The sequence below is a fragment of the Colletotrichum lupini genome, chromosome 3 (assembly GCF_023278565.1).
Source record: "Colletotrichum lupini chromosome 3, complete sequence".
NCBI classification, from domain to species: Eukaryota; Fungi; Ascomycota; class Sordariomycetes; order Glomerellales; family Glomerellaceae; genus Colletotrichum; species Colletotrichum lupini.
This window is the reverse complement of record NC_064676.1, coordinates 6,018,401-6,041,611: the sequence shown is the minus strand read 5'-3', so window position 1 is coordinate 6,041,611 and position 23,211 is coordinate 6,018,401. Positions and strand designations below refer to the sequence as shown.

Genomic DNA, 23,211 nt, shown 5'->3' with positions numbered 1-23,211 from the left:
TTCGATGCGACGAGTACAGCTGTAGGGGTGACACTCGGCGGTATGTTCGGGATTCGTATGTCGTCGCGGGGAGAGGCTGTACTTGTGCTGTTCGTGGCCCAAGAAGCTTCTGGAGCTCCAAAAAATTATTGCAGCCTTTCGTGATGTTCCCCGGGCACGGACCAAAATGTGGCTGCCTTACTTGAGTTGGATTATGTAATTGAGGAGGGGTACTCGCGACCCCTGCGACTTCCCCGCCAAAATCCAGGCGCAGATTCAACATCAACAGTCTCAATTTCTCGACTTATGAGGGATCAATCGTTGATAACCGAGCCCATCTTAAGAGGATCCATGCTATACCGAATTCTTGCTATACCGTCACTCTGAATATGCTAACTATGACAGGTTTTCATAGCGGCGCTTACTCTGGAGATGGTTGAAAAGGTATACGTCTTGAGCTGGTCAAGGCAGTTCGAAAGAATGTTCTCACACCAATCAGCGGGCTCGCGGGATGCAGGCTGACTTGGCTCCCTCTCCCGTGTCTGCCTATTCCATCGCCTTCTTCAGCCATTCCATCAGTATTCTAGTCCTCGACCATCACTTTAGCCACTAGAGGGGCTTGTTCATCACTTGCTTGGTTCACATGATGTCGGTGTTCACGTACAACGAGAAACTTGCCCTCAATGAGATTCGACTAATTCAGCTTTTCCCGGGAGAATGGCTCGACGGCCTCGAATCTAGGCTATATGTGGCCGACCGAAATCATAAGTATCAAGCCTTATCTTATGCATGGGGGAGTTCGAAGCGGTCAAACCAGATCACCGTCAACGGCAAGATCCACAAGATCACATTTAATTTGGATAGAGCCTTGCGTGCTGTCCGAAGGCAGATAGAACCAATTACTCTTTGGGTGGACTCGATATGCATCGACCAAGATGATGCTGCAGAAAAGGGTCACCAAGTTGGCTCGATGCACGACATCTTCGGCTCGGCCACTGAAGTCACAGCCTACGTTGGAGATGGCCTAGATCGAAGCCGCAAGGATTACTCACGTCGTTTTGAGAAACTGGGAGAGAACCCCTTGACGGATCTCGGGAATCTGGATATCTTGACTTCGGATCACACATGCGAGAAGCACTGGGATACGCTGAAGAACTCTGAGCCCGGATCGCTCACGGAACATGAAGAGATCTTGTGTCTTTACAGCCTCTTTGCGCTGTTATACTTCAACAGTCACGACATTGAACGAAACCTCAGTGAGTCGCAGCTGCAAGTGATCATCGAAAGGATGCGGCTTTTTGCGATAAGCGACTGGTGGAGTCGGATGTGGATTGTTCAAGAGGCCTGCGTCGCTCGACGGCTCACTATGGCTTACGGCCGTGCTTTGCTTCCGTTTCACTACGTCGAGTCAGCCCAAATGCATTTGCAGTCACCCAAGATCAAACATCCAGAGCTGATCAGAGTTGTGCGCTTCTTGGCCGGCAGAGTAGATGCGATCAGTCCTGCTCGCCGCTTGAGAGAGGAGGAAGAGGAGACAATCGTCGGAGCAACTACAAGCAGCTCTCTGCTGTGGCTTCTCAGAAGATTTCGCCATCGCAAATCCTCGGAGCCGCGAGACAAGATCTTCGCTCTCCTCAAGCTTGCTGAGGACATGAAATCGAAACGGCCATTTCTACACAACCAGCTGAGTATCCAGGCTAATTACGAGGATGATGTCAGTGAGCTCTTCTCCCACGCAACATTTGAGATCATCCGCCATACCGGTCTGCTCTGGATGACGACACCAGACTTGCTTTCCAAGAGCCGTATCGATATTCCTTCTTGGGTGCCAGATTGGTCTTCCGAGCACATGGCTTCTGGTTTCAATCAGAGACGGTATCGTCTCCAAGAGGAAGCGTCCTTGGGATTCAACGCAAGTCGTACACGGTTTTGCCACTACCCGTTGAATTTAGAGGGTCGAACTGAGAATATGTTTCCACGGCAACACCTCGAAGGCCTGCTCAATGACGACATAGCCGAATGGAAGCCTATTCAGTTCCTCCCCACTATGATCAAATATAACTCGAGCCCGCCGTTTGAAGAGGACAGACAGCAGTCTGCCTTGATTCTGAAAGGCGTATCTTGCGGCGTCGTTGACCATACCAGCCAGGTCATTCGCAGTGATCTCTCAAACGTTGGCCAGGCCATTGCCCAGGTTCAGGCCTTTTACGGAAGGAAACAAGGGCGACAAAACCATCGAGAACCGTTCCTCGAGGCCGTTGCAACCTGCCTCTCCATGTCTATGCAGGTACTCAGTGACGATGACGGCTCCCTCCGCACACTCAACCTTGACAAACGACGAGAACTCTCCTACTGGGCCTTCGGGCAATACGCAGGTGCGCTCATGCGAGTGAGCCGTGATCAGAATATCCTAGAAGACTTCTATAGTGCGGTTGCAGCTTGTCCAGACGGATACACAGTTGATGCCATTCCCTCAACAGGAGGGTCGCTTTTACGATTTGAAGCTTCAACAGTACCTGACGGCGACCAACATCAGTGGAATGATGATTTGGATACCGATGAATCGTATAAAATCGCCTGTTTACCAAAGGATTATGATCTTCTAGAGTGGACCAAGCCGGAGGGTAGTTTATGGATGGAGGACACCGTTCGGACTATGGCCGCCGGAAACCGATTATTCGTTACAGATCGAGGCCAAATTGGGCTAGGCCCAGGCAGCATGTGCGTGGGAGATGAGCTGTGCGTTCTTGAAGGCGGGCTTATGCCATATATGTTACGAAAACACTTCGGAACGATCTGTACCGAATCTTCGAGGGTTCATCAGATGGAAAGCATCAAAGGCGTGCACCGGTTCACAATGGTCGGAAGCTGTTATGTTGATGGCATCATGACTTGGGGCGACGAAGCGCATGGCTGGGGAGATAACGCTGACGATATCGAGGAGCTGGATTCGAAATTGAGGCGAAGGCTTCACGCTCCTGAACTTGCCGAAGTCGCGTTTCTTCTCGTCTAAGTGACGCAGCATAGCGGGATGGCACTGCCGGACCGTCTGTCACAGTCTGCTGCAAGCACACGCGGAAGAACTCCTAGACTATTCCTAATATCTAAAGAGAATGGAAGAGAAAGCGTTGTCGCTATCATTGTGAGGATTTGACGGAGACTTTCATTTCGTCGCGATCCTTGGGGGGTGATTGGGCTCTCTGCACAACGAGCTGTCTTCCTAGAAAATGGATCTGACGCGGCGATGGCGTAACCAAGGATTGGATAGCTAGTCACTCTTCTCTCAACAATATTGTCATTGATACTCAGTGAGCTGTTGGCTATCAAATACAATGCATCCATTCGAAAGCCTAACCTTGCAATCTTGCAGATTTCCTCCCGAGGCGAAAGCAGCGAGCGTTCCCGGGTAGCTTTACTGGTCTTTCAATGATATGGTGATCTAGCTCTTGTCTTGAGTTCCCGGTGATCATCAGCTAAGGGAGGCATTGCTATCCGGAAGAGAAGGTCTAAATTTTCACAGACCGATGCCCTGTGGTGATGTTCCGTCCTGTGCCCGTGCAAGCCAAGTGTAAGCTAAGGTACCTTAGTTAAAGTACATCTCGAGAGCTTGCAGAAACGTGCCTTCTTCTACAAGTATACTTTGTTAGGGTCCAGCAGAGCCCAGGGATGATGAGATGCACGTGATAATCTCCGCTATTGCTCGTAGGGCTGTCCCCTCATATGAGGTGAGTGTCATTGTAGGAGATTCTCTTTCATCGCGTGTGTCCGCGCAAGTCCCTATACAGGACTATTAGACTAAAGACAACTCCACTGCGCCGTCTACTATTACACCCTACGGGTCTCTTAGGTTGTTTCGATTACCTAGTCTGTACGACTTACAGGGTCGCTATTGGTCGAGCTTCAAGTTTCATTTAACGTTGTGCTATGTAATACGCGGATAGTATCGTACGAGGCACGTCACCTTTTCCGCTATAGACTATACTTCGCGACATCACCTTGAACATGAGGTTCAACCTGTTTGGATCCTCAACGTCGCAACTAGCTCGTATCACTTCTGATATCGTGACTCCGTATTTGAGTTTCATCATCTGGGCAGTATTACTCTCTAGCTCGAGAGGCAGAAAGTCAATAGACCGGGGTGATTCGCTTTCAAAAAAGTGGTTTCCGCAACTGCTTCATTGCCCATCAAAGTCAAAATCGGCGACGGCCCAGAGTGACAGTCTCTATCTTGAAGGCGCGGGAGACATAATGGCGAACGCGAAATGAGCTTTCAACTTTATACATAATCGCCTGCTTAGACTATAGGTACCTTTTTCACTAATACGTCATGACGTGAGTTCCACCGTTGATGGACCAAATATCACCAGTAATGTACGCCGCATCAGGCGAAATCATAAACGCCAACAGCGCGCCAACCTCCTCCAGCTTACCCAGTCTCCGGAGGGGGACCCTCTTCAGGCCCTCCTGCATGGCCGGGCTGGCGGCGATGCCCCTCTCGAGGGCGGCCGTGAGGATGGGGCCGAGAGCAACGGTGTTGCAGCGGACGTTGTCCGGGCCGTAGGTTGCTGCCGTGTGCCGGGTGAGGGCGTGCACGGCGGCCTTTGAGGCTGCGTAGGCTACGCGGATCGGCTCCGGTGTGCCCATGTAGTGGCCGCCCATCTTCAATTCAGTCAGCTTTCTGACTTGCCTCATATGTTTGCTGCAAAATCGCTGGGGACAGGAGAGCGACTTACACTGGAAATGTTGATAATCGTGCCCCCGCCAGCCGCCTTCAGATGCGGCAGCGCATACTTGGTCGTAAGAGCATACCCCGTAGTATTCACCAAAAACGTGCGCTGCCACACGGCGGCATCCATATCGAGCACCGACTTGTCGTTGCCCAGGTTCTGAGGGCTCAGGTCGGCGCCGATGTTGAGCAGGCTGTCAAGCCCGCCGCCGAGCCACTCGGTGCCCTGGGCAATCAGGTTCTTGATGGACTCCTCGTCCGAGAGATCGAACTCGACGACGAGGGCGCTGCCGCCGGCCGCGGTGATTTCCTCGCCGACCTGTTTGGCGGCCGAGATGTTGATGTCGGCGACGACGACTTTGGCGCCGCGGCCGGCGAGGAGCTTTGCGGTGCCGGCGCCGACGCCTGTTGCTGCGCCGGCTACAATTACGCGGAGTCGTTCGACACTGGCCATGATGATCTTTGCTTAGGGAGGATTTGAAAAGGGGGCTGGGAAGTGTACTGGAATTACGGCGAGTCGGTCTTGAAATGGGATGATGCAGCGGTTTAAAGATGCAACTTTCAATATTCACTCATACTCCAGGATTCAGCTATCGCTTTCTTATACGTCAATTCTTCAACCCCATCCAAACTATAAAGCTCACATTTCGTACCGCTGTACGAGCCAAAACCACAGCTTGCCGTGCAGCCTGTGCTGTGCTGTGTTCTGTTACAACTTTACAATTGGAACGAGGCAGACTCGGGATCGCTTCGTTAAACACCCCCCCTGGCAATGCGGAACCGAAACCGAGACCGGGGCAGTCTCTAGGCCTCTGTAGTTTCATTGGCGCGCGGGGAATTAACAAAACGCTTTTTCCCGCCTAATGCTGGTTCGGCCCAGAGCTTGGCGATGATCCTAAGCTTGACGGATAGCTCCCCCTCAACCTACCTGTCCCTGACTCCTGCAAGATATTGCTCGCGAGACACACGCCAATGTCATGCTGCGGCCACATGTATGGGCACCTTCTTCTGCATATCTTTGGTTATACGCGGACAGCCTGAGCAATTAGAATTGCCGTCTCGAAGATAACGCCCAATGGCAGGGCGGGAAATCGTAATCATACCCCCCTTTCGCCGAGCTCTAGGATCCCCCGCTTGCTTAAGCTACCTAGTTTCCTACTCATGGATGGGGAAACGAGCAAAAGGCAAGGGCAGTGCGAGTCGCATATGCGAAAAGAAGGTTTGGGGAAGCTCGTCTGAACCGTGCCTCGTTAAACAAGACCTGTACCTGTCACCCTATGTTTTGATGAGACGGCTTGGATGTAGAGTCCGAGGAGGTGGAGGGAGGGGGGGGGGCAAGGGAAGCGAAGGGTTTGGGCGAAACGCAGTCGAACGACTTATATAAAACCACGAGGCACGTCTCCCACTGCCGGACGACGAGACAGCGACACTTTTCACTTCACCTACCTTACCCTACCCTACCCGCCTTCATAGTGAGCTTGTTACCCCTTTGACACAGCTCCCACTTTTCCTTTCGACAGAAGCTTGATCTCTTCTTCTTTCGCCTCGCGACCATGGCGGATTCCTCGAGCGCCGCCGCGACCGCGGTCGCTACGCTGCTGGAGCGCTTCAGCTCGACATCTTCCGTCAAGCTGATTGCCTCTGCCGTGGCCCTCGTCGTCACGATCCTCATGGTCATTGACAAGTTCATCGCCGCGCCCGTTGATCCCCGCGAGCCCCCCGTCGTCAAGGGCCTTCTCCCCATCATCGGCCACTGGATCACCGTGAACACATCGTACCCTGGTGTCTACGAGAAGCTGGCGTAAGTCGAACAACACCTCTCAACGCTTTAGACGCTCTAAAAACGCCCCTCAGAGGCGGGACCTCATGAAGAGCACCATGGCAAAGATACATCACTGACAGCCAAATCTCTCTACGTACAGTAAACGCACAAAGCTCCCCATCTGCACAATCCCCGTCCTCGGCAAGAAGATGTACGTCATCAACAGCGCGCCCTTGGTCCAGAGCGCCATGCGCAACAAGACGCTCGAGTTCGGCGCCCGCATCGAGGAGATTGGCCGCGCCATGGGCATCAACCCGGACGTCACCCACCGCCTCGTCAAGGAGAACGCCGTCGAGGAGATCTCCCGCGTCACCATCTCGGCCCTGTCCGGCGAGAACCTGCTCAAGCTGAACCTGAGCGCCCTCGACTACATTGGCAGCCGCTTCAACGAGGTGAAGCCCGGAAGCCCCGAAAAGATTGATGACGTGTTTTACTGGGCTCGTGGGTTGATTGGTGTTGCGACGACGAGGGCTCTGTATGGCGAGCACAGCCCGTTTAACAATTTGGAGCTGGTTGATGCCATCTGGTACGTTTTCGTGCCGTTCTCTTTACCCTCGCGTCTTCTTCTGTTCTCCCTGTCAGCGTGTGGCTAACGTTCTCGGCGCAGGACATACGAGAGCGGCATGGGCAAGATGCAATACGGCTGGATCTCCAAAATCATCGCCGGCAAAGCCCTCGAGGCCCGCAAGAAGATCGTCACGGGCCTCGTCGGCTACTACATGCGCAAGATGGACCAGGGCCCGACCGTCTCCGCCACCATCCGCGGCCGCGCCGAGTTCTGGCGCGGCTTCGGCCTCTCGGACATCATGCTCGGCGCCATGGACTCCCTCCCCGCCGCCTCGACCGTCAACACCGCGCCCTCCATGTTCTGGCTCATCGTCAACGTCTTCGCCAACCCCAGATACCTCGCCCGCGTCCGGGAGGAGGTCGAGTCCTCGGCCGCGCTGGCCGTCACCGCCGAGGGCGGGAGACGCGTCGCCACCATCGACGTCACGGAGCTGGGCAGGTCGTGCGCCTACGTCGTCGCGTGCTACCGCGAGACGCTCCGCTCGGAGAACACCGTCACCGGCAGCCGGACCGTCACGAGCAAGGACACGACCATCACGGACCACGAGACGGGAAGGCAGTACCTCCTCAAGGAGGGCGTCGAGGTGCAGTGGAGCGCGTCCGTGATGCACAAGAAGCCCGTCTGGGGCGAGGACGGCGACGAGTTCAACCCGGAGCGGTGGCTCAAGAACACGCCCGACATTGCCAAGGGCACAAAGGAGTCGTTTGTACCGTTCGGCGGCGGCAAGCACCTCTGCCCCGGCCGCAACTTTGCGTTTGCCGAGTTGTTGGGCGCGGTGGCGTGCTTGGCTGTCGGGTTCGAGCTCGAGGGCGTGCAGGTACCGGATCATGAGATGCCCTTCTCTACTTCGGGTCTGCGGTCGCCGATTTATGGAAGCAAGTCTAGCAAGGCGACTCTTTCGAGGCGGGCTGGATGGGAGGATGTTGAGTGGAGATTCAAATAGAGGATCGAGGTGTTTCTTAGTATGGTGCGTTGGGCTTTTTAGGGGTAGTAGATATACATGATTGGCGAAGCAGGAATAGGGGTTTAGTGGTTCGTGTCCATAGGTATGAGACTGAGATGAATACCACCAGAATATTTCTTTTTGTTCATCATCAGTTGACACCTGGCCTTCTACCAAACAAATTAGAATGGTAACGACTTGTTTGGAAGCTGAATCAGGGACTTGTTTTGCTGAAAGAACGTGAGATGGGGTCTTAGGCCATGAAGAACATGCTGCGCGTTCGACTTCAATAAGTGGATGAACGTCATGCAGAACCATTCATGTCATCAAAGCGTATTCTCATTTTCTTATCTCTAGGGTTGTCTATTGTCATCATAATCCTTTACAGCACGCCGGTACTCCTCACTCTCGGAGTCTCAACTTTTCTTTTCTTCCCTATGAAAACCTCGCTCGCCAAAGACACACCCTACCCTCACCTCAACTCCACCGTCAGCCGACAACATCGCGCCCCAACCCAAAACACAGAAATACCACAAATGCGTTTATGCCTTGGACAACAGGTTCGCGCCAGTCATCTCCTCAGGCTGGGGCAGACCCATCGCAGCCAAGACGGTGGGCGCAACATCACCCAGGACACCGCCCTCCTTCTTGAGGCTCCAGCCCTCGGGGGCGTTGGCCATGATGAAGGGCACCTTGTTGGTGGTGTGCGACGTCTTGGGCTTGCCGTCGGGGAACTTCATCTCCTCGGCGTTGCCGTGGTCGGCGGTGATGAAGAGGACGTAGCCCTCCTTCTTGCAGGCCTCGTAAATCTTGCCAATGGCCTTGTCCGTGGCCTCGACGCCGACGACGGCGGCCTCGTACACGCCCGTGTGGCCGACCATGTCCGGGGGCGCAAAGTTGTTCATGACAAAGGGGAATTTCTGCTCAGCCAGACGCTTGGCGACCTGGTCGGCGACGCCGTCGGCCGACATCTCGGGGGCCTGGTCGTAGGTGGCGACGGACTTGTTGGAGGGGACGAGGTCCTGGGACTCGTCGCGGGTCTCGAGGGCAAAGACCTTTTCGACGCCGCCGTTGAAGAAGAAGGTGACGTGAGCGTACTTTTCCGTCTCGGCGATGTGGACCTGCTCGACGTTTTGCTTGCCGAGCCACTCGGCGAGGACGTTGCCCATGTGCTGGGGCTTGAAGGCGATCTCGAAGGGGTAGTCGGCCTTGTACTGGGTCATGGTGACGAGGTTCTTGATCTTGGGGAACTTGAAGTCGGGGAGGACGGAGCGGTCGACGTCGCCGAGCACCTGGGTGATTTGGCGGACACGGTCGGAACGGTAGTTGAAGAAGAAGACGGTGTCGTCGTCTTGGGATTCCTGTTAGTTATGAAGTTTGGGGTTTTGGGAAGAGAGATGCTCACCCTTGATGCGGCCCTCGTCGCCGCCGACAATGATAGGAGTCAGGAACTCGTCCTTGTCCTTGTCACCGCCCTTGGCGTAACGCTCCTTGACGGTCTTGACGGGGTCGGTGCTCTCCTCGCCCTTGCCGTTGATCAAGCCGTCGAGGGCGATCTGGACTCTCTCCCATCTCTTGTCACGGTCCATGGCGTAGTAGCGGCCGACGACGGTGGCGATCTCACCAATGCCAATCTCCTTGGCGGTCTTGACGAGCTCCTCCATGTAGCCAGCGCCGGACTTGGGGTCGGTGTCACGGCCATCGCCGAAGAAGTGGATGTAGACCTTGGGGACACCGTACTGCTTGGCGGCCTTGAGAAGGTTGTAGAGATGCTCTTGCTTGGCGTGCTGGGAGGGTTGCGTGTGTTAGACTATCATGCATCTTGAGGGAAGCGGAAGATGGGCTCAGAATCTAGAACTCACCACGCCACCGTGGGAGACGAGACCGCAGAGGTGCAGTCTGCCGTTGCCGTTCTTGGCACCCTCAAAAGTCTTCTTGATGACCTCGTTGTCGGCGAACTTGCCCTCCTTGATGGTCTGGTCGATGCGCACGACGTCCTGCCAGACGACACGGCCGGCGCCAATGTTCAGGTGACCGACCTCCGAGTTACCCATCAGACCCTCGGGCAGGCCGACGGCAATGGAGGAGGCGTCGAGCTCGCAGTATCCGGTCTTGCTCTGGGCAAAGTCGTCCATGACGGGGGTCTTTGCGTTGGTGATGGCGTCGCCATCCTTGGGGGAGTCGGCGCCGGGCACACCCCAGCCATCAATCACGACTGTAGGAGCGCAAGATCCACAAGATTAGCCAGCCGACTTGGAGATAGAGGATGATGTAGGCAAGGGTGAGGATGTAATCGGGATTGGATTTGGGAATCAGTTGCGGTTGCGGGAGAGGCGAGTGGACTGTTTCTGCTGGCGGCGCGTTCTGGTGGTTTTGGTGGCCAGCCTCGACAACACTCACGCCGCCACCATCTCCATCACCGCGGGGCTTCGACGAGGGGCACGGAGGGTCTGGAGGGAGATCTTTGGACGTACTCAGGCAGGCCTTCTGGTCGGTCTTGGCCATGGTGAATTAGGTTATTTTCTGTGCAGCAATTTCTTTACAGAAGGGGGTATATGGATGAAAGCAGAGTTCTAGGAAGTGCGTGATTTTTTCTGTTCTGGGAGATGGAGACTTTTATTTACGGCGACGGCGGTGGTGGTGAGAGAAGTGCCAGGCTGGTTGAGGAGATTTGATTGAATCAGCCAATGTACCACCTTTTCTTGGGTACAGTGAGCTTTCCCGGCGCCTGGGCTGTTTTATCGGTGTCGGTGGTTTGGTGGGGGTTTATGTCATAGTATCGCCGATAATAGATCCGTGCCGTTACACTCCGTAATCACACTGTCCACACCAACCGTTTTCCCCCGTCGAATGTACAGTGCCAACTCCGTCAGAAACGGTGCGGGCTGCCCGGCTGCCCCTCTGTTGACTTTCAACAATTTTTAGCTACCAATCGCCGCGCCGCTAAAACGCCCGTGGAAGCTCCTTGCCCCGGCGGAGCTTCCCCCCTCCCTTGGCCCTTGGCCCTTGGCCCTTGCCGTTCCAGCTTGACACGACCCTGGACGCGGACGGACCTCACCGAGCAACTGCTTCTCTCACCTCACCTCACCTCATCCCACCTGGGTACTGTACCTACGCCTCCATCTCCCCGTCAATTGACTTTCCAAGCCTCGAGCACGCAGCCAACGACCACCCTTTCTCCATCACGCACCTACCGCGAGGCTGAGAATAGCCCGATACCTCTCCACAAATCACCCGTTTCACCGACACTTCTCACCACCCTTCTGTCAACAACGCATAACGTCTCCTCTCCGTTCATACAAGACCCCGAGACCAAGCCAAACCAAACCACCAAAATGCCGCCTCACCCCCTCGAACTACCCCCAACCCTCTCCCCAGACGCCCTCGACACCCTCACCGAACTAACAGGCATCCTAACCCGCCTCCGAACCGCAATCCAAACCTCGGGCTCCTCCTCCTCCTCCATCGGCGGCGGCCTCACCACAGGCGCAACCCCAGCCGGCGCCGGCGCCACACCTAACCCTCTCGGTTCCGCCGCTGGCGGTGCCGCCAGCCCCAACGCGCCGCTCTCCCTCAAAGACGTCCCCGCGCAGACCGACGCCCTCAAGCACAAGCTGCAGCGCGCCCGCACGCAGATGCGTACCCTCCCGGATATGGAACGGACCGTTGAGGAACAGGAGGAGGAGATCAAGGAGCTTGAGGAGAGGATACGGATGCAGCGTGAGGTGTTGGATCGGTTGAGGGAGGCGGGTGTGAAGTTTGGGCATGAGGAGGGCGGGAGGGGGGATAAGATGGAGACTGAGTGATGCGAAGGATGGAACACGTGCGGTGGAAGAAGACTTCAAGCGAGAAGTTGCGAAGGGGAACGAATGCAAGAGGAGAGGGAGAGAGATGGGGACGAAAAGTTTTTGCCAGATTGAATTATTATGATACCCCGATATGCGAACTACCAAACGAAGAAATTTTGGACGGAAGAGGACGCTGTTTTTCTTGCGCCAAAACATATTATGCATCCCTTGCGATACCTAGCAAAACCGCCTTCCTTGAAACTCCAAACCAGGATTCGACCCAGGAAACTTCTGCAAGTAGCGATGACCTCTCACTTTCCCGCATCCCGTCGATGTACAGCATGTTCCATCCGATTTTCAATGCTTCTGGACCCCGACCGCCTTGAGGATATCGTGCAAATCCTTGCCGCGCTCGCCCGGCACAACCTTTGTCCAAATCTCCTCGGCCAGCCTCTGTTCCTCCGGCAAGATGCTCCAGTTCGGACTGGGTTCTGATTTGAGCCACTTGAAGTCGTCTACTTGGTCCCACTGGTTCTTGGTGGGGTCTTCTGTGGTGTCCTGCTCGGCAGTCAGCGGCTGGTATCTCAAAAAAAAAAAAAAAGGGGGGGGAAGAAGTATGGACGAGTAGGGGTTTACTTACAAAGCTAGGCGGCAACGGCGCAAAGCGCATATTCGAACAATCCTCGATAATCGGGTGACTCGAGCAGTGCAGATAAATATCAACGTTCCTACACTCGTGGATGCGCACCTGCCGCGCAGAAACGACAATGATACTATCCGACACACCCGTAATATGCGCCGGCCCAGCCACGTTTCCCGCAACAATCAGACTCCTCTCGACGTTTTTGAGCGCCAGGTTCGCAAACGAGGTGTGGCCCGAGAGCGCGATGGACATGTCCACTACACACCCTTTTAGATCGGTCAAGCGGCCCGAACTCGTCGCCCTCGACGCCGAGGACGGGAGGATGATGTGCAGGCCATCTTGGCCGAAAATTGCAATGTCCTTTGCGGTAGAGAAGCTGGGTTTCCGGACCTTGGTGGCGCTGGGGCGGGCCATTTCCTCGTTGTAGTTCTTTGGGAAGTTGGGGAGATCGCCGAGGCCGTCTGAGTCCGTCTCCGTGGCGGCCTGGGTTACGGAGGAGGAGGGAGGAGCGGTGACCGGGCCGCCGCGGGATGGGGGGAAGGGGTCGGCAAGGCTTGCCCCTACAATGAGACGGGGGTCAATTTTGGGCGCGGCTGGGCCATTGGTGGTTGATGTTGTTGCTGAGCTGGCTCCGCGAGGTTTGAACTGGAAGCGGGAACGCGGGGCCAGCTTTGCCGTGGTCTCATTCAACTTGTCTGTGAGAGCTTTGACGGCCTGGTAAGTGAAGATGTGTCAACGAGATGTAATAGGAAGCCTGAGTAAGTTATGGATTCAAACCCACCTGGGCGTAGTTCCGCTGGTCATACGAGGGAACGTAGTCGGAAGCGTCGGCGACTTCGTTGGAGAGATTCGATATACCGGCCAGGATGTGATCAATGGCGTCCTGCCTCTCACCACCGACCTGAGATATGGAGCTCACATTGTCGATCTGCTCTTGTAGACCTGGGTGCGGGGTTCTTTGTTAGTATACGGCCCAGAAAACATCAGACGACCATTCGGTCCTTGTTTTACGGGGCCAACGTACCGGTGACTTCTTCTTGAAAATGGTGATAAAACCTCTCTTTCGGATCCTGCATCTTGGTTACTGGGAGTCCTCCACCTACGGCAAATTGCTGAAGTACTTCTGGTGCCATTGTCGTCGTAGTGGCGGGGTATAGGTAGGAAATGGAAAAGTGGAAATCGTATATGATTTTATATGTGAAGGAACAGAGCCCAGCCAGAAAAGAAGCTCGGGGCTTGTGTTTCAAGCGAGGAAGGGATGAAGATTTGGGCCTACCTGATGAGAGGTAAGGCAAAGTAGACAAGCTTGGTGTAAGACGATCCAAAAAGTGGCGTGTCTTCAGACGGTGGGGTGTGCGACCAAGTCTGTCTTTAAAAGTCCCGTCGTCTACACGGTCGGTGCCAAAAATCGAACCACGCGACTTTCTGATTGCTCGCTTCGTGACAGTGTACGCAGTATCAGCGTACCAAGTCAACGTAGCTGAGGTTGTTGTGACGCGCTTGCGCAGTGGCTGGCGGGGAAGAGCCAAAAGGGGACCAGGGTGACAGGAACGAGCTGGAAGATCCGGGGATGGACGAGGTTTTGCAACTCCCGAAGTGGGTGTGGTCGTCCAAAGTGAGGTTGTCTTGGGGTGTCTGGGGGTGTTAGGGTGGTGGTGTGCGTATGGTAGGAGGCGGAAGCGAAGAAAAGCACGTTACTTCCGTACGCGAAACAGGTGCCGAATCGGGCGATGAAATGCAGGCAGGAGTGAGGTGATGGGTTCCTTCTGTACCTACCTATGATGGTGGGAAGACCGTAAAAGACGGCGTGAGGGGCACGGAAGGGACGCTTCCCATTTGGCGCTTGCCACCCCGGTCGACGTTGGGAGCCGGCCGACGCGGATTGGCCGCTCGGTCGATCGGTCGGGTTTTCTTCAGTGCTCTTAGTGGGGACCCTGGACCGGCGTGAATGTGGGGTCCTCTTCCTTTCCCTTGTTACCTTCGATACGTGGGTACCTACCTATATTCAATGTTCTCGTCATGCATATCAGTCACGCGAGTGGCAGCCAACATCACCACCGAGCAGCGAAACTACTGCACTGGGGTCTGACAAACAATCGAATCAAGCGGCGGGGTTTGGTGTGTTTGCTGTTCCATGCTGCTTGTGGTTTAAGGTCCTGCTCGAACAGCAAACGAACGCTTCGCCTCCCCCGCATTCCCCGGATACTGACGCTCTGCCAAGACATCCCGGGACCCTGGATCGACGATGAGCTTGGCTGTCTGACGTCGTCTCACTGTCCCAGGCTACTGAAGGGATGAGTTGGGACGAGGTAGTGGATGAAGAAGATAACCACTGCGAGAACGAACATATCAAGCACTAGTATCGGTGCAAGTTGATGAGCCAGCCTGGTGCTAGGTCAACGGATGAAGCCTCGGAAGAATTGTCATTCCCTGCACTGATACGTGTAACACCAGCTGAGGAACATCCGGTCTTTTAGAGTTTTGGGGTACAGGAGGGAGGAGGCCTACCATCGTCATCCTCCCGTCTCTCCCTTACGTGTAGAGATTTCTTGCAAGCTTACTATGCTGGCGTCAGACGATACACCTGTTGTACATGCAAGTACAACTCGAGACGACTTTATAGCACGTGGACCGTTTTGCGCAATGATATACAAAAGCATTTCGTTCCGATGAGGCTCAGTGTCAAATCGCATCGTAGACAACTGACAAATGGCTGCCTCTCACAGACAATCTAGAGAAACCATCGAATACGAGACGAACCGTGTTGCGGCAGATGTAGCAGTTGATTCGTGGGGAAATGCTCGACAACATCTATGCTTGTTTCGACAACTCCAAACAAAACCCATGTAAGGCTTACATGTTGATGAGGCTTTTCATGGACGTTAGTCGTTAATCATGGCGAAGAGGCATTGGGTGATGGATGGGAGTAGGTGAGAAAGGGAAAGCGGTAGTCAATTTATCGAAACAACTAAACGCCAACACCAAGGCCGTAAGTCATGGCCATCTTCACCGTATAGTAACCCGAAGAATACAACGGCGATATCCAAGAAGAGAGCAGAGAAGCTTCGTGCTTATTCCTCCAGAAGCAACCTGTGCCGCCCAAGAAGAGGGAAGAGGGAAGAGGGAAGAGACAACATATGCTCATTCCTCAACCTCACCTTCCTCCCCACAACCCCCCTCAAACATCTTCTCAAGCTCCCTCCTCAGCACTCTAAGCCTCTCCTCCGCCTCCCCCTGCTCCCGATCCATCTTCCGACTCCACGCAGGGAAATCCTCCGCCGCGCCGATCCTCTCGAGCGCCTCAACCTTGGCCCTCCTCTCGGCCACAAACTCCTCCACCCGGACCTTCTGCAGCCGCCAGAGCCGCTCCGCCTCCTCGAGCTCCTGCTGTCTCGCCCGCCGCCGCTGGCTGCGCTGGTTCACGCGCGCGAGGCGCTTCTGCCAGCTGCGGCTGCCCTTGGGAAGTGCGGCCTCTGCCTCGCGCAGGTTGACGTGTAGGACCGCGTCTTCTTCCGTCTCCTCTGGGCGGTTGGCGTCGCGGATCTTTTCCCAGTTGCCCGGGCAGAGTTGCGTTTCTGCGTTGGCGGCGTATTGCTGTTTCCTGCGGCGAGCCTCGCAGGGCTCTTGGGCTCGTTGTCCCTCTGGGATCTCGTCGCCCGTGAGGATGTCGCCGTCGGGGGTCGTGAGGAAGATCAGGGGCGCGTAGAGCTGTTGGTGCTCGCGTGATGCGGTCTCTGCTTTTTCCTCTTGCTGTCGCTCTTGCTGTCGTTCTTGCTCCAGCTCCAAATTTTGCTCCATCCGCTGGTCATATTCCTGCTGTTGCCACAGGCGGTAGGCGTTGCGGAGCTGTCTCCAGTCGCCTGGGCAGAGGAACGTCTCTGCGTTGTTGATGTGTTTTGTACGCAGATTCAGGGACTCACGGGACTCGGTGCACCATGTTCCCTCTGGGATAGCATTGCCGAAAAAGACGTTTCCCTCGGTAGTGGTGAGCATGATGCTAGGAACACCAAGCTTCTGTTGCTTAAGTTCCTCAGGTACGACATCTTGCACCATGTCGTATTCGTCCACTTCCTCGTCCACGTCCTCGATAGCAGAGGAGTCTTCTTCCCACCATCTCTCATTTTCGCCCTCTTCCTCGTCTTCGACCGCGCACAGGTCGTAGCCTCCGCTACTCCCATCGGCGCCGTCAAACCAACTGGTGCCGTATTGACGACGCCAATGAGAGAGCTGGGTGGCGGTGGCGGTCTGGGTATTCATGGTGGTATACATGACTACGGTTGGTGGATGATGAGAGGTGAAGAGAGATTTAGAAAAGAGAGTAAGGTAGTGAGAAGAGAGTGGGTTCAGAGAGTATAGTAATGAGACGACTATAGGTTGGTTTGAAGAGAAGCGAGTGCTTGTTGGTTGTATGGGAAGTTGGGAGCAGAGATGGGTTGTGGATAGGAGATAGAAGAGAATAAGACTGCTAAGAGGAGGGACATCTGTCTATTATATATCTATCAAAGGAATACACGATCACCAAGGTTGAATCAAAAGGTAACGGAGATGGGTTCTAGGGCTGGGACAGAATGGTTGATGCGATGCTATCTCCGAACGTCGTCAACCTTTGTAGTCGACTAAACCTCGGTCTAGATGAAGTGTAATTGAAAAACCTGGTTGAGCGACTGACACTGTGAAAAGCCTCAATTTTTTGCAATGTGCTCTCAGACTATTGGCTTAGAGAATGACCACGCCTGGTGTCAACCACCAAGAAAAGGTTGTGACAGTCAATTACACTTTTGATCGGAACACCTCAACTTTTTTGGACTATTACTGATTCTACCCTACATAAAGGCAATGCATGGCGGAGGCACTGTACATCTGAGTCGTCGTCGACGCCAAAAAGTGTTAATCACTCCCTGAGCATATGCCTTCGACTATCCAAGCCCCCCAACCCTCTGTTCCACAGATCCCAGGAACCCGCATGACCGTTGCAAAAGATCAAAGTAGCGGGCCGTCAACCTGGTGAAATCTGTCCCGTAACCACGGTACCGGTATATCAAGGTCCTCTTCACAATCACTCTCAATTCGAGTACCAAGCTACCCAATTCACACCACGGGGCCATGTTCATAGTTCGCTATGGCTGGTCACGTCTTCACAGAGTTACTCACGGCATGGGGGGTTGTAGATAGCAGATATGTATCTAGATTTTCAACACGCTCAAAGCAAGTAACAAATACGGGAGCCACCGGATGCCCAGGCATTTCAGGTAGACGTACACTTGACGCCCTTAACCCCATCAACAGTCGTCTCCTCACACTTAATCGCCGAAGTCGACGTGAATACCAAGCTCACGGTGCCGTTCGTCGACGCCTCGTAGCTGACACTGTGAAAAGACCAATGTATCAACATCGTCTAACTTTTTCAAGGAGAAGAAACACGAAAAACTTTGGTCGTTGGCCTTTCGCTGTCCACCTCACAACCCTCCCGCATTCTGGTCTAGGTTGTGGATGAGGGGGAAACCGGGGCGGTAATGACCCAGCCCGTGGTGAAGCGGTCTGAGTTGGTTTCTGCTTACCTGGAGTTGAAGTTGATCGGGTTGATGCCGATTCCCAGACCAATGTTCATCGTGTCCTTGGTGATTGTGAAGCCACCGCCGAGACCAAAGGCTTCAGAGCCGGATTGCAGGCCACCTGGTGAACACAAAATGCGTCAGCTCGTTATCCTTCTTCAATAAAAGAAAGGCACCTCGTCGCCTCGAATTCCTCCAAGTCACCCCTCTCCATCCGCTGAGTGGTCAAAAGCATAACCACCCCCCCTTCTTGCGTATCCTCTCCTTTCACAACCACATCCAATCCAATTTGCAAGTTCATCTCCTCAAACACTCCCAGAACTCTCAACTCAGGAGACGCTTGGAAGCCAGACATCCTCCTTCATCCCGTTCAAGAACTCACCCCCAAAAGACTGCCCCTCAGCCCAATTAATCCCACAACCAACCCCAATTCCGCCAAACGGCGCCAGCGTTCCCGCGGCACTGACAGCGCCCGACCCCGTCGTCGCCGAAACGTTCTTGTTCAGCGCCGTGATTTCAACCGCAGCCTTCGTCTCGTTATCCTGTCGCGGGGTCAGGAGGCTGCCTGCCGATGCGAGGCCTGCCACGGCGAGGAGCGCGAGGGTTGAGCGGGCCATTATTGCTTCTCGTTTCGGGGGAGGATGTTATTCGGTTGTGAACGGTGTTTCGTCGCAGATTCGCGGTTGAGTTACGTTTAGTTGAGTAGATGCCGCAGGTAGAACGAGTGACTGTGGTGAGTAGAGGTAGTTGGCGAGAACCTCACGATGCCCACTCCCCGCGGGAACGAGATGGGACGGAGACTTATATCTCGCCGCGCCCCCACGCGCGCGCGGCCCTCAGCATCTACATACGTAGTAAATGGCCAGGATGATCATGATCCTATAACCCGGTAAAAGGGGCGGAGGGGAGACACAGACGACTCCATCACCAGAAACTCTAAAAGATGAAGTCCTGCGAGAAGTGGATCGCGGCGCGGCTTCCCCGGCATTGGGTGAACATGGACAACCCCGTCAACGTTCGTCTCAAGTTTGGGAAGTTGTCAACGCGCTGTGTCACCTGTGCTGAGAGCCTTATTGGTCTTGCTTAATTTACACCCGTTGGTAAAAGAGTGTATTTGCGATGATCCTGGTCCCTGCGGCAGGAGAAGAAAGGTCCTCTGTGCCTAACGGAGTGGTTCGCACTTAAACTCCGGGAAGCATCAGCGCCAAGAGAACCTCGAGCACTTGATGGGCAGAACGTTCGAGACTACCTGCGAATACTGAGGAGTGCATCGCGACCACGGGTTGAAGGCCATTGTACGGAGTACAACGTGTTTTGCTTTCACGGTTGCTATCCACGTTGTGCTATTTACAAGAGACCGAAGCGAAATACCCTTGAGAGTGGAAGGGTGCTTTGGGCACGATCTCACGAGTCAGGTCGGGGTTTTGGTCCAGCTGTATTTCACAGGCTCTAATCCCGTGACTGATATTGGGGAAGTTGTCCAAAGACTTCCGCCCGATAATCTCTAGACTCTAACCCGAGCACCTCGCAAGTTCTAGAACCGCTGCTGCCAATCTACGAATACATTCCAACCTCCAAATTCTCCGGCCGTATGTCAAACGGTCTCAGATCGCGTAGCAAGTCGCATGTCCTATCTGGCACGTGAGAGACGGGATGTACATTCCTGACCAAGTAAACTTTCAGCTAAGCTCGGAGCTATGATGCGATGTGTCCCATCACACAGCTACGGACGTAAAACCTCCTACATTCCAAGTGACTCACCACTGCTGTTCGCAGAAAAAGGGGAACAGAGAGGGAGGAGACCAGCGGGAAAAGTTCAAGATATGCTTAGCATAGTGAGATATCCGTGTTTCCTAGACCTAAGTCCTCAAACCACTTGTAGTACATGGAACAAAATCCGCGAGGACGTTCGTTCTTCATGAGTGTAACACCACTTCTTTCTTCCCGCTCATCAGGATCCTGCCGTGAGCTGGCGGTTTCGCCCAGCGAAAAACCGCGTGATCCTGTTTGTCTCTCTCTATCTAAAGTGCCTTTCCCCAAGAACCCTGCCCTGTTTCTAACAATTGTTTTGTATCATTCGTTTCATTTTCCATTTCACATAGTCCATTTCTCATAAACCCGTTCAGTTCCCCGTTTTTGTTTCCCGTGTACACATATGGTAGTAACCCCGTCTAAAATCTTGAACCCAACAGCAGCTGTGCAGAGGGGTGGAATGCTGCGCGCAGTTCAAGGTGCTCTGCCCCCTGTGTTCTACAGGCCACTTAATCCACACACACAAGAATGAAAGAGAAGAATGATGAAGAAAAAACAAATGAAGAAGCTGCATGCAGTAATGCAGGAGAGTAAAAGCCGGACCCAAGAGTGAGGCCTCAAACCACAATCGGGTTATGAGAATCAGCGCCCTGGTCCTCAACCATCTCCAGGAACCGGGAGCACGGCGGCAGCCTCACACGCGCTCGGTGCGAACTAGCAGGCCACGCCCGGATCGAGTCGTAAAACTCGAGCCGCATGGGCGTCGAGGAAGCGTGCAGCCTACGCAGGTTGTTGGATTTGAGTAGCGAGATGCGCGGCGACGTCAGGCTTAGGCGTCGGACGGCGGGCTCCGAGTGCTGGCGTCTGCGCGTTCGGATTTGCGCGGCTGTCACGGACGCCAGAGGAGGCGGGGGCGGAGGAGACTGGTGAAGCTGAGAGGTGCGCTGTTCCGGCAGGAGTTGCAGCTTGGGCGGCAGAATCTCTGTCGGTGTTCGAGGGGGTGGCGACCCGGATGCCACGGAGCTGCGGTCCCCTGCTGCTGCTGCTTCGAAATTACCGTGTTCTGCACCGGCAAGGTGCAGAGATACGGGGCGGGAGTCGTAGGAGTGGCTGTAGCTGTGCTGAAAGGCCGCGCCTCCGCGTCCTCCTCTTGGTCCCGCGTGCTCTTCCGCCTCTCGTGTGTTAAACGCGGCGGCAGCGCGGGACTGCACTCTCCTCTTGCGCGCAAACTCGGAATTGAGAGAGCTCATCAGCCTCTCGAGCACCTTCCAGGGGAAGATGACGGTGCCCACCTCCCAGGCCCTCCCAGCACCGAGCTCCGTGGAGAAGAAGCTCGTCCACGCGCGTGCGTTGGAACAAGGCTCGCCGAGAATCATGGCGTCTGGCGAAGTTCGCATGCGGAGCATCAACTCGGATCGTTCCCGTTCGCTAAAGGGCACAAATGACATTGATGATGCGTTCACCATGTGCTGCAGTAGAACCAGGGCCTCGGATGCCTTGAAGAATTCGGCGTAGGGTCCTCCCAGAGCCAGGAAAGTTTGGCGGTAGCATGTGATGGTTGCTTGCCCTTGCTTTGTAGGGCGGCCTTGCTGCAGGATGAGAGTGACGGCGCGGTTGTTACGGGTGAGGGTGACGGTGTAGTTCTGGTGAGGCGATGATGCCTCGCGAGACTGCCGTTGAGGGTGAGAGTTATCTCCCGAGCGAGATGCTGCTGCGCCAAGATTGCCATGTTGCTTGGTATCCATCCCTTGATCTGAAATTGCTTCACCCCCATATCGATATGAGCCTTGGCTTTCTGGCCAGAGACTTGTAACGCTGCAGCTATCCGAGTGGGAGCGTAGATGGGCATGGACAGGCCGACTCGGTGTTGGAGGCTGGACGACCGGTTCTGGTGCAAAATATGAGTCGAACTTGGTAGGAGGCGTCTCTGGTCCAAAGGAAGACGTCCGTGTCCGCACATCTGAAGGGGTGTCTTGTCGTAGCTCGGGGGTCTGATCTAGACGAGGATGTTGGATATCAGGAGAATATCTAGATACTTCATCGGGGGATGTTCGAGATGGTTGCTTGGCGTAGGCGTTTGGTGGCCGGAAACCAAAGACACAGTTAAGCTTGCTAACGGTCTGGGCCGTGGAATCATCTACATCCCATGGTGACGATGTCGATGTTGAGCGGAAGGCGTCGACTGTCGGCCACTTCGCGTGGGAGACTGGCCCATCTACATTTCTGCGTGGCATGGGAGCAAACATTGGAAAGGATGACATAGTGAACTGAGTAGGGAAAATCAGACGAAAGTGGAAGAGAGACCTTGCTTTTCGGAACGCAGCAGCCTCAAACCTCGAGAAAAGAGTGAACGTAGGGCGCTCACTCGTCAGCAGGCCGGGAGCATATATACGGAAAGACTTCTTCCCGCAACGCAGCATTAGGACGCAACCAAACGATCGGACCAAAGGGGGAGCGGTCAGCCAGCTCGACCACACACACCGAGACAGGTTGTCTTGCATCTCCCCGCGCGGGCCAATTCCTCTCCAGCCAACATGCCAAGGGCAAAGTGTTTTCTTCTTCATCGTCACATCCAACGCACAACACACTTCAGAGGGCTGTTGGTAGGGCTAACCTCGTCTATACAGCTGGTGCTGCTGTCGAGGGTGTTGGAAAGAAAAAGGCAAAAAAAAAGGCACCCCCGCCTGACCGGGAACTTGGGAGACACACCACCATCTTATTTTCTTAGCGTGCGTAAGTGTCTTCCACAGCCTCGATGGCTTGCCCCTCCCTGCATGCCTCCCGAAGAGATCGTCATTCTGCTTATGCAGAAAAGCAATGTGGACTCCAATCAAGAGGTCCTATACGCACTCCCGCATGTCGCTAGCCGATTCAGAGCCTCGTGTCAACCGGCCGAAATTGTGGCATTGCCGATTGATCGCATGCGTCGATGCCCGAGGGAGAGAATTTATGACGGCAAAAAGCAAAGTGGTCCCGAGGGTCTGTGAGTGGTCGGCTGCTCGCATGAGAGCGGGCTGCAGCCGTGGGATACTGCACGATATATCATTTTTTACTTCTCTTTGCCCTCGTCCGCTGCCGCATGGGCAGAACGAAACGAGACAAGTCCAAGCGAAGATGAGAGGATTGGCCAACAGGGTGGACAGGCAAGATGAGGCGAGAGCATGCTGCAGTCAGCGGGATTGTTTGCTCCCACGGAAGTTTGTTCGCTGTTGGTAGAAACCTGAGATTCCTTGCTCCAAGCCATCCGAAGATTCACGAAAACGGCTGGAATGGGTTACGGGCGGTTGACGAAGATGAGAAAAGTACCGGCGCGCTCCGCTGTCTGCTCACCGCTGTATAGGTACATTGTGACATGGCGTGAGAGAAAGAGTAATAGTGTGGGTATGTGTGTGTGTATGCCGTCGAAGAAGCAAGGTGGAAAAAGCAAAGTGTCTCGTC

The 23,211-nt window shown here is 54.6% G+C and overlaps 9 protein-coding genes across 9 annotated transcripts; 3 read left to right on the top strand and 6 right to left on the bottom strand.

Annotated features, from left to right (window-relative positions):
- Nucleotides 1–622: 622 nt before the first annotated feature.
- On the top strand, nucleotides 623–2,992 carry CLUP02_06568 (heterokaryon incompatibility protein; the record flags this gene model as incomplete). Its single annotated transcript, XM_049285567.1, has 1 exon — nucleotides 623–2,992. One exon carries the CDS (start codon nucleotides 623–625, stop codon nucleotides 2,990–2,992), a length of 2,370 nt encoding a protein of 789 aa, XP_049142710.1.
- Nucleotides 2,993–4,296: 1,304 nt separating this feature from the next.
- CLUP02_06567 (uncharacterized protein) lies at nucleotides 4,297–5,159 on the bottom strand (the record flags this gene model as incomplete). Its single annotated transcript, XM_049285566.1, has 2 exons — nucleotides 4,297–4,638; nucleotides 4,713–5,159. 2 exons carry the CDS (start codon nucleotides 5,157–5,159, stop codon nucleotides 4,297–4,299), a joined length of 789 nt encoding a protein of 262 aa, XP_049142709.1.
- A 1,099-nt stretch (nucleotides 5,160–6,258) lies between these two features.
- CLUP02_06566 (prostacyclin synthase) lies at nucleotides 6,259–8,038 on the top strand (the record flags this gene model as incomplete). The annotated part of the gene is made up of 3 exons (XM_049285565.1): nucleotides 6,259–6,506; nucleotides 6,628–7,053; nucleotides 7,135–8,038. The coding sequence occupies 3 exons, from the start codon at nucleotides 6,259–6,261 to the stop codon at nucleotides 8,036–8,038; spliced, it is 1,578 nt and encodes a 525-aa protein (XP_049142708.1).
- Nucleotides 8,039–8,580: 542 nt separating this feature from the next.
- On the bottom strand, nucleotides 8,581–10,543 carry CLUP02_06565 (2,3-bisphosphoglycerate-independent phosphoglycerate mutase; the record flags this gene model as incomplete). The annotated part of the gene is made up of 4 exons (XM_049285564.1): nucleotides 8,581–9,389; nucleotides 9,444–9,825; nucleotides 9,901–10,209; nucleotides 10,292–10,543. 4 exons carry the CDS (start codon nucleotides 10,541–10,543, stop codon nucleotides 8,581–8,583), a joined length of 1,752 nt encoding a protein of 583 aa, XP_049142707.1.
- Nucleotides 10,544–11,373: 830 nt separating this feature from the next.
- Nucleotides 11,374–11,844, top strand: CLUP02_06564 (uncharacterized protein; the record flags this gene model as incomplete). The annotated part of the gene is made up of 1 exon (XM_049285563.1): nucleotides 11,374–11,844. One exon carries the CDS (start codon nucleotides 11,374–11,376, stop codon nucleotides 11,842–11,844), a length of 471 nt encoding a protein of 156 aa, XP_049142706.1.
- Nucleotides 11,845–12,183: 339 nt separating this feature from the next.
- CLUP02_06563 (tubulin binding cofactor C) lies at nucleotides 12,184–13,602 on the bottom strand (the record flags this gene model as incomplete). Its single annotated transcript, XM_049285562.1, has 4 exons — nucleotides 12,184–12,384; nucleotides 12,467–13,183; nucleotides 13,251–13,411; nucleotides 13,494–13,602. 4 exons carry the CDS (start codon nucleotides 13,600–13,602, stop codon nucleotides 12,184–12,186), a joined length of 1,188 nt encoding a protein of 395 aa, XP_049142705.1.
- A 2,008-nt stretch (nucleotides 13,603–15,610) lies between these two features.
- CLUP02_06562 (uncharacterized protein) lies at nucleotides 15,611–16,738 on the bottom strand (the record flags this gene model as incomplete). Its single annotated transcript, XM_049285561.1, has 1 exon — nucleotides 15,611–16,738. One exon carries the CDS (start codon nucleotides 16,736–16,738, stop codon nucleotides 15,611–15,613), a length of 1,128 nt encoding a protein of 375 aa, XP_049142704.1.
- Nucleotides 16,739–17,714: 976 nt separating this feature from the next.
- Nucleotides 17,715–18,638, bottom strand: CLUP02_06561 (uncharacterized protein; the record flags this gene model as incomplete). The annotated part of the gene is made up of 3 exons (XM_049285560.1): nucleotides 17,715–17,835; nucleotides 18,028–18,142; nucleotides 18,404–18,638. The coding sequence occupies 3 exons, from the start codon at nucleotides 18,636–18,638 to the stop codon at nucleotides 17,715–17,717; spliced, it is 471 nt and encodes a 156-aa protein (XP_049142703.1).
- Nucleotides 18,639–20,390: 1,752 nt separating this feature from the next.
- Nucleotides 20,391–22,019, bottom strand: CLUP02_06560 (uncharacterized protein; the record flags this gene model as incomplete). Its single annotated transcript, XM_049285559.1, has 1 exon — nucleotides 20,391–22,019. One exon carries the CDS (start codon nucleotides 22,017–22,019, stop codon nucleotides 20,391–20,393), a length of 1,629 nt encoding a protein of 542 aa, XP_049142702.1.
- Between the last annotated feature and the right edge of the window lie 1,192 nt (nucleotides 22,020–23,211).